Genomic DNA, 9,371 nt, shown 5'->3' on the forward strand with positions numbered 1-9,371 from the left:
AGAAGATGGCCCAGGTGCTTGGGCCCCTGCACCTGCATGGGAGACCCGGAGGAAGCCCCTGGCTCCTGGCTTTGGATCGGCCCAGCTCCAGCCATTGTGGCCATCTGGGGAGTGAACCAGAGGATGAAAGACCTTTTTCTGTCTCTACCTCTCTCTGTAACTCTTTCAAATAAATCTAAAAAAAGAAAGAAAGAAAGAGAAAAGGAAAAGGAAAGAAAGAGAGAAAGGGAGAAAGAAAGAAAAAAAGAAAGAAACCGAAGTGCTAGCATAGCTTCCCGGCATCTGCGGGGTAGGAGGCTGGCCCCTCGAGGCTGAAGCTTGGGCAGAGGCTGCTGGTTGCCTCGTCATCCGCAGAGAAGGGGCAGCTGGGGCTGGGGTGCGCAGGGGGTTGGCGCGTGATGAGAGGATGGCTTTGAGATGGCTGACACCGGGACTAGAAGGGAAACCAGCACACAGCAGTCTCCGGAGTGGGAACACGGGAGAAGCGTGGACGGCCGCGGGGGAGGGGGCTGCAGCCTTGCAGGCAGAGCTCCCGGTGGGCGAGCAGCACCACCAGCACCTAGGAGGGGAAGCGAGGAGACAGGAAGTGGCTCCCGAGAGTGACAGGAGCCAGGTGGAGGCCTGGAGAGGGGAAAGCGAGGAGAAACCTGTCGGAACCGTTCGGGTTGGAAGAGGGAAAGGCTGAAGGGTAGGCAGAGAATGGGTTGGCAGAGTTCCAGGAGGAGCGGCTCCTGGGGGCTGAGACCAGAGGGCCGGGGGCGGGGGGAGGGAGCAGTACCTCTGAGGATGCTCACCGCACACGGCCCGGATCTAAATCAGCTGCCCAGAGCTGAGGGGGCCTGCAAGGGCCAGGACCCAGTGGAGTGGGAGACTTGCAGAGAGAGAGAGAGAGCAGTGAGGGTGTAGACCAGCCACCCGGGGTGTATGGTGGGTGGGCAGGAGATGGCAGCGGGGCGGGGGTGGGAGGAGGAGGAAATACGGTGACTGGGGTGGAGGGGGTGAAGCTGGAGCAAGAACAGGTCCCGTGGCCCCCAGTTCCGGCTTCGGGGTCTGGTGGGCTTACCGGCCCCCTTGGCTCGTGTTTGTGTTGCAGGCCTATTTGCATTCCATGTGCATCATCCACCGGGATCTGAACTCGCACAATTGCCTCATCAAGTTGGTATGTCCCCCGCTCTGGGCCTGGCCTGACCCTCCCTGCAGCCAGCCCTCCGACTTCCTTGTCACAGAGAAGGCTGACCATCCCTCTGGCTCCAGGCCAGCGGTGTTGCCCAGGGATTCCTCTCTTGCCCTTCCGGCTGCTTCCAATAGCTCTCTCACTGCTGTGGCTTCCCGGACGCAGGCCACCTGTCGGCAGCCACGCGGTGATCACCCGGGGGGAGGGACTCCTGAACTCTCCAGAGTCCTGTGGCTTTGCCTGGTTGTGCCCTGCCACAGAGCACGTCCACAGATCAGAGCAGCTCACTGCTGACCCCATCTCACAGCAGTGTCGCCTGAGCCCAAGGCCACAGTGCTTGTTAACAATGCTGTCTCCTCCTGCGTCCCGGGTGTCCACCAGCTGGGCCTGGCTCTGCCCTCTGGACCCACACCTCACATCTTAATCCCTTTCCCCATGACAGCCCCCTAGCTGTTAAAGAGTTTCTCCCAGGTCCCCACCCACCCCCACTGACCGCCTCCACCTTCTTTTTCTCTCTTATCTTGGTTCTAGCGAATGCATCGTCTTTTGCGGAATAAGGCAGGAGGGGGAGGAACACACACACACACACACACACAGGAATCCACGTGCCACTGCATCCACACCCACCGGACGGGCCTCCCTACGCACATTTTCTCCCCTTCTCTGGGTGCTTCTCTCGCCTGTCCCTGCACCCCCAAGCTGGGTTTGAGAGTCCCCCGCAGGTCATGACCTGGCCCTTGTCCTTCCAGGACAAGACCGTGGTGGTGGCAGACTTTGGGCTGTCCCGGCTGATCGTGGAAGAGAGGAAAAGGCCCCCAGTGGAGAAGGCCACCTCCAAGAAACGGACCTTGCGCAAGAATGACCGCAAGAAGCGCTACACGGTGGTGGGAAACCCCTACTGGATGGCCCCCGAGATGCTGAACGGTGAGCCCTGGGAGGGCCAGGCACCCAGAGCTGGGGGCTGGGTGGGTGTTACCCTCTGCCAGACCAGGCCTCAGAAACTCTGCCCTCTGAGCTCAGGCCTGGGAACTGGTCAGTATCCCATCCTGGGTGAGTCTGGCTGGGGCTCTTGAGCCCCCAGGGGCAGCCCAGAGAACAGAGGCTGTTTCTCACTGTGGCTTTAGCTTTCCCGTCTCTGTCCGTGCTGAGAACTGACGTGTGCTGCCCCCTGGTGGATAAGGCTCAAGCCAGGCCAGAGGTACTGATTTGGATTCCGGAAACAGGGTTGTGAGGCCTCAGAAGCGGTCTGATGGGCCCCTTTCGGGAGTCCGATCCAGAGTTCATTGGTTTGCAGCACACGGCGTGGAGGAGCGTGGACCCTGCTGTGGGTCGCCGCTAGTGCTTTGCCTTGCGGTTTCATCTTGGGCACTGTTGGCTTATACTTGCAAGGTCCCTCCGAGACAGGCCACCCAGGGCCGAGGAAGGATGGTTCTCGGGTGAAGCCTGACCTGGGCATGCACACGGGACCGAGCCTGGCCTTGGTCCTGGCTGCTCCAGGCAGGTGAGGGACATAATGTAACAGCCTGCTCGCTCCTCTGTTTCCCCAGGAAAGAGCTACGACGAGACGGTGGACGTCTTTTCTTTTGGAATCGTTCTCTGTGAGGTGAGCTCCTAGCAGACACCGGGACTCCCTCCCTCCCTCCCAGGGCTGAAGGGCTTGCCGTGAAGTCAGCTGTAGAGTTTTGGGATCCGTGACACATCTCGGGTCTCATTGCTCCCCTGAGAAAGACGAGCAGGTGTGTTTGTTCAGGTGAGGCAAGTGAGACGCCCAAGGGCTAGTGGCTTGCTCCTAGTCTCGTGGCCGATCAGGCGGAGATGAGCCTCAGAATTCCAATAGGAAAGACTGTTCATGTGGCTGTCCACCTAGCCCCCGGGTCAGATGGCCCTTCCCAGGGGGCCAACTATGTGACACAACAGGTTAGTCCCCCTCCTGCAGTGCCGGCATCCTGTGGAGTCTGGTTTGAGACCCAGCTGAAATAAATCTTTTTTTTTTTTTTTTTTTTTTTAAGATTTATGTATTTATTTGAAAGAGCTACAGAGAGGCAGAGGTGGGAGGTGGGGGGGGGGGCAGTCTTCCATTGGTTCATTCCCCAATTGTCCACAACAGCTGTAGCTGTGCCAATCCAAAGCCAGGAGCCAGGAGCTTCTTCTGGGTCTCCCACACTGGTACAGGGGCCCAAGGACTTGGGCCATCTTCTGCTGCTTTCCCAGGCCACAGCAGAGAGCTGGATCAGAAGTGGAGCAGCCAGGTCTTGAACCAGCACCCATATGGGATGCCGGCACTGCAGGTGGCGGCTTTACCCACTACACCACAGTGCCAGCCCGTTGGAGCGGGCATCTTAACAGATAGGGCAGACCCCCCCCCCCCCTTCCACACATCCTTCCTGTCCACACACCAACATCCCTTTTCCTGCCTGTTTCTGTCTTCTGTGCCATCCAGCCAGGGTCTTTTCTGACCAGCGTCTTCTCGCCCTACAGATCATCGGGCAGGTGTATGCGGATCCCGACTGCCTGCCCCGCACACTGGACTTCGGCCTCAACGTAAAGCTTTTCTGGGAGAAATTTGTCCCCACAGACTGCCCCCCAGCCTTCTTCCCCCTGGCTGCCACCTGCTGCAAACTGGAGCCCGAGAGCAGGTTGGTGCCATGCCTTCCTTTTAGCTCAGAGTGTTGGGATGCCTGCCCCACCCGGGCCTTCCCTGAACCCTTCTCGGGCGTGGGGGTGACAGAAGCCTTGAGCTTAGGGATGTCGCTGGCAGTCACTGGGGCCATCTGACAGCTCTGCCATGCCAGGTGGTTAAGGGAGGGAAATGAGGGGTTAGCAGCAGGCGAGCTGGGTAGACAGGACACAGAGGCACAGCCTTTGAAAGAAAGTTGGGGGTGCAGTACATTTGGCCTAGGGCTTAAGACCCCCACATCCCATATCAGGATGCCTGGGTTCAATACTTGGCTAGAGCTCCCGATTCCAGCTTTCTGGCATTGCAGACCCTGGGAGGCAGCAGTGATGGCGCAAGTCGTTGAGTTTCTGCGACCCACGTGGGAGACCTGGGTTAAGTTCCTGGTTCCAGGCTTCTGCCTGACCCAGCCCTGCAGGCACTGGGGGAGTGAACCAGTGCAGGGAAGCTCGCGCTCTCCTTCGTGCACACTCTCTCTCTCTCCCCCTCCCCCTCCCCCTCCCCCTCCCCCCTCTCCCTCCCCCCCCACTTCCTCCCCACCACCTCTCAACCTCTCAAATTTTAAAAAGAAAAAGAAGTTTCAAAAGAAGACGACTCACTCAAAGCATTCTCCCTACTATTTTAAAAATTACTTAGGTGAGAGACAGTGCTCCCATCCACTGAGTCACTCCCCAAATACCCACAGTGCCCAGGGCTAGCAGGCCAAAGCTGGGAGCTGGGGACCCAATCTGGGTCTCGTACATGGGCCCCCATTCCTTGAGCCATTACCTGCTGCCTCCCAGAACGGGCAGTGGCAGGAAGCTGGAGTCAGGAGCAGAGCTGGGACTCGAACCCAAGTCCTCCAGTGTGCTAAGATGCTGGTGTCAGCTAAACCCAACGTGCGCCTCCACCCACCGTTCTCACAGTGCCTGTCTTCATCTTTCCACATCCCTCCGTCCGTGTGCACGCACATAGGTTTTCTTCATGGGAAATAGCTCCAAGGTTTTTATTCTGCCCTGCGTTTCCCGCTGTACCGCCCAGTCTCGTGGTTTATCATCCGGCGCTGACATCGTGAGGTCCTCTCGAGACTGGCCAAGTGCGGTAGCTGATACGGATCATCAGGTTTTACAGTTTCAGCGTTAACTGCACTGAGCAGCTTTAGCATTGAGTTCATTTCTTTTAAAAAAGTGTTTTTTTGTTTTTCTCAGGCAGTGGCTTTCATTCACGCCAGTTACTCGGGTCTTTTCAAGTTTGTGCATTAGAAAAATAGGATCATTGTGGGTTTTTTTCTACAATGAAAAATAATAGTTCTTGTAAAAAGGCTTGTGGCGCAGCAGTTCAAGGTCCCAGCTGTTCCGCTTCTGATGCAGAAGTGCCTAAGAAGGCAGCAGAAGATGGCCTGTTTGGGCCCCTGCACCCACGTGGGAGACCCGGATGGAGTTCCAGGCTCCTGGCTTCTGCCTGGTCCAGCCGTGGCCATTGTTAGCTATTTGGGAAGTGAACAAGCAGATGGAACATCTCTCTCTCTGTCTCTCTCTGTTTCTCTCTCTAACTCTGCCTTTCAAATAAATAATATCTTAAGAGGGAAAAAGAGGCCGGTGCTGCGGCTCACTAGGCTAATCCTCTGCCTTGCGGCGCCGGCACACTGGGTTCTAGTCCCGGTCAGGGCGCCAGATTCTGTCCCTGTTGCCCCTCTTCCAGGCCAGCTCTCTGCTGTGGCCAGGGAGTGCAGTGGAGGATGGCCCAAGTACTTGGGCCCTGCACCCCATGGGAGACCAGGATAAGTACCTGGCTCCTGCCATCAGATCAGCGCAGTGCGCCGGCCGCGGCAGCCATTGGAGGGTGAACCAACGGCAAAGGAAGACCTTTCTCTCTGTCTCTCTCTCTCACTGTCCGCTCTGCCTGTCAAAAAATTAAATTAAATTAAAAAAAAAAGAGGGAAAAAGAAGGGAAATTCAAACATTAGTAAAGCATATGGCACAGGAAATACAGGTCTCCTATAATCTCCGCTGCCGGTATGCGCCCCGATATTCTCACGCGCACTCCACTCTCCTGGGGTGAGCATTTGGCGCCTGATCTTTATTTAAAAGTGATTTCCAAAGGCCCACGTGAGAGTTGCAGTTCGGTGGTAGAAGAAGCTCCATCTCTGTGCTTTGTGGTCCCTCAGTGACCGCGGGGTAAGCACTAGTGGAAAAATCGGGAGACCGCACAGTACTTGTGTGCTGACATCCCTTCACAGGCATTCGAAATGTGTGCCTTTAACTCGCTTGTTAAAAATGCACTGAGTGCCAGCTGTGTGTCAGGTGCTTTTCCCAGCGCTTGGGTTACAGCCGTGAACAAAAAGCAGAGGTGCCTGCCTTCGCGAGCTCACGCCGGGGCAAGCAGACACGATCAACAGTGGACTAAGTAAACCGTAGTGAGCACTAGAAGGCGACCGAGGCTGTGAACGCCCAGCCGAGGAGAGAGGCTCGCTCAGGGTCCAGGTGGTGACTGGGGAGGTCGGAGTGGTTCTCACCCAGATGGCGCCATGTTTAAGCGAAAATGTGAAGGAAGGGAACGAAGAGCGAGACGAAGCCTGGGATGTGTTCGGTTCCAGGGCAGCCATGCCAGGGTCACAGCATTAGGAACCTGATGTTTTCGTTCTTTTTCTTTAAAAATATTTATTTTATTTATTTGAAAGTCAGAATTACACAGAGAGGAGAGGCAGAGAGAGAGGTCTTCCATCCGCTGGGTCATTCCCCAGATGGCCACAACGGCTGGAGCTGCACTGATCCGAAGCCAGGAGCCAGGAGTTTCTTCCAGGTCTCCCACACGGGTGCAGGGACCCAAGGACTTGGGCCATCCTCTACTGCTTTCCCAGGCCACAGCAGAGAACTGGATGGGAAGTGGAACAGCCGGGACTTGAACTGGCGCCCATATGGGAAACATGCACTGCAGGCGGCAGCTTTACCCTCTACGCCACAGCGCCGGCCCCAGGAACCTGGTGTTTTCATTCTCTTCTCAAAGAGCTGCCACATCCATAAAACGTCCCTCACACGGGGCAGCTCAGCTGGTGTGGAAACAACAAGCCTGGGGCCTGGAAAGGGACCTCCACAAAGGGACTCTTCCACTCCCACCTTGGACCATTTGTTTTCTGAGATGAGGGAGGGGCCTGCTTTTTGTTAAGTTCTCCCTCCAGCCAGGCCAGACTCCTCCCAGCGTTGCCTTTAGTCTTCACAGCAGCCCTGGGAGTCAGCAGTAGCCCTATGTTACTCCCACTTCCCAGGGAGGCACGAGGAAGTTACGGGGTTTGCAGGAGGTCATAGGACCAGGAAGTGAGTGAGCCGTGAGCCTGGCTCCCTCCCACTCCAGCCCACGGCCCTGCCTCTCATCTCCTCCCCTTCTTTCTAGGCCGGCCTTCTCAAAGCTGGAGGACTCCTTCGAGGCCCTCTCCCTCTACCTGGGGGAGCTGGGCATTCCGCTGCCGGCAGAGCTGGAGGAGCTGGACCACACTGTGAGCGTGCAGTACGGCCTGACCCGGGACTCGCCTCCCTAGCCCCGGGCCAGCCCCCTGCAGGGGGGCGTGCCCCAGCCCGCCTTGCCCCCTCTGCGCCCGACCCCTGCGGTGAGCAGGGCCGTCCTGGCTTCCTGTGGATTGGCGGCTTGTCTAGAAGCAGAACAAGCCATCCCTACTACCTCCCCAGGAGGCAAGCAGGTGCAGCGCCAGGGACGTGCACCTCCACAGGTTCCGGAGCCTGGTGGTCACTGTCGCTCAATCCAACACTCACCTCAAAGCTGTGAAGAAGAGACACGAGCCTGGACCGTGTGCCAGGAGGAATGTGTTACTTGGGACCACTCGGGGACTCCCTGGCCCTGGGATCCCGGGAGGCTCCTGCTTACACTAATCGGCATGACCTGGACCTGCTGGGCAGTGTCCCGGGGTGCAGGAGGACTTCAAGCGGGCGTGTGGACGAAAGACTGATGGCCGGTGGCACTGGAAGAGCGTGAGATGACAGTGGTGCTCCCCGTGTGCCCTTCAGGTCCTGCCCTCCCTGGGGCAGAGGGGAAGGGAGCAGGCCTTGAAGAGTCCCTTAGTCCAGTGGCCAGGAGGCAAGGATAGGAGGGCTGGTGTCTGCTCACCTGCCAGGGGGTGGCTCGCGCCAGCTCTGGGACCGTATCAAAGTGGGGGGAGAGTGGGGCTCCCACAGGCCAGGAACCAAACTCTACTGCTGGAGGCTGGCTGAGAAGTTTCTGGGTGACATCCTTTCTGTCTGCACCAAGCAAGTCACCCACGAGCACAGGAAGAGGCTGGGGGCCGGGAAGAAAGAGGCCCTGCCTCCTCAAAAGCCCATGTCCTAGCTCCTGTCACTCAGGCCTTGGTGGGCTCCTCAGGCAGACCCCTAAGACACACTGGCTGGAGCTGGATGGTTTCCGGAGGACAGCCTGGCTTGCCACAGGCCTGGAGTCTGAGGCTGGGGAGTGGGCGTCGGCAGTGTCACCCTTCTGTGTGCCTGGTCCAGGTAGCAGCTTGAGTTGTGAAGAGGGAGAGGCAGAGCCCCAGAGCTGAGATGCTGGGAGACAGCTCCCTGACTGGGCCTTCTACCTCCTTTGTTGGCTGGCCCAACTCACTAGCCGCTGGCCACAGCCCCCTGAGCCACCCTGCAGGACCAAGGGCACTGGACAGCCTGAGGTCCCCCACCTGGGCTCCCAGAGCTCCGGGCATTCTTCAGCATGACTTGGATTTGCCTCCTAAGTGGCTGTGAGCTTGCACCATATTTAACAAATCGGGAGTGGTTTGGGGTGGTTGTACTGTGGGGAGGGGGTGTGGCCCTGGAGAGTGGTTGCTGTTAATATTCCCTTGTCGTTCCATCTGGTGGGTGAGATGTGAAATGTTGTACATAGACCTGATGAGTGGTGGGATCAGGTGTCATCTCTGGCGATGCAGACTGCCCTTGCGTGTGCAGCTCGCAAGCTCGCGGCGGGTCGAGCCCGGGACTCGCAGCAGCAGCAGCCTGGCTCGGCCTCGTGTGGCAGCAAGCACGGGCCGGGTGGGCCTGAGCTGGGCCGCTGAGCAGACTAAATAAATCAAGCGGTTACCTGAGTGACGAGCCTGAGAGTGAAAAGGTGACTCGGAGGTGGCCCAGGCCACACAGCTGCCCACCACAGGCAGTGCTCGGGCACCCAGTGTCCTCCCCTCCTCCTCGTGCCACACACCAGCCCACGCCAGAAAATGTGGGATCCGGCTGAGGCAGCAGGTCTGCCCTCCTCGTGGCCAGGCTGCTCTTCCTTGTTCTGTCTCGGGCTGGGTCCTTCCTCTCAGCCCTGCACTCTGACCTCTGACACAGGAGCACTTCTCCAGCCCGGGCCTCCTGGCTCTCTCTCCACAGGGCTGGGTTCACCCTTGCAGTGGGGAGAAATGAATGCAGGTCAGCCCACCCCAAGGGTGGGCGTGGAGAAGCCCCGCTGCTCGTGCCTTCTGCGTACAGCAGGACGCGGAGTGACCACTGGGCGGGATGATGCCGTCTGCCTAGCTGGGGGTCGTGGGCACAATATGAACCCATAAAC

The 9,371-nt window shown here is 58.2% G+C and overlaps 1 protein-coding gene across 1 annotated transcript in view; it reads left to right on the top strand.

Annotated features, from left to right (window-relative positions):
- LIMK2 (LIM domain kinase 2) overlaps positions 1-8,907 on the top strand; it is a 68,052-nt gene extending 59,145 nt beyond the window's left edge. Inside the window, exons 12-16 of the mRNA XM_008272149.4 lie at positions 1,094-1,159; positions 1,924-2,098; positions 2,722-2,777; positions 3,653-3,810; positions 7,218-8,907. Coding sequence (XP_008270371.1) covers positions 1,094-1,159; positions 1,924-2,098; positions 2,722-2,777; positions 3,653-3,810; positions 7,218-7,362 — 600 coding nt within the window. The 3' untranslated portion in view covers positions 7,363-8,907. The remainder of the gene's footprint in view (positions 1-1,093; positions 1,160-1,923; positions 2,099-2,721; positions 2,778-3,652; positions 3,811-7,217) is intronic.
- The last annotated feature ends 464 nt before the right edge of the window (positions 8,908-9,371 follow it).

This window comes from Oryctolagus cuniculus, chromosome 21 (assembly GCF_964237555.1).
Source record: "Oryctolagus cuniculus chromosome 21, mOryCun1.1, whole genome shotgun sequence".
In the NCBI taxonomy this organism is placed as follows: Eukaryota; Metazoa; Chordata; class Mammalia; order Lagomorpha; family Leporidae; genus Oryctolagus; species Oryctolagus cuniculus.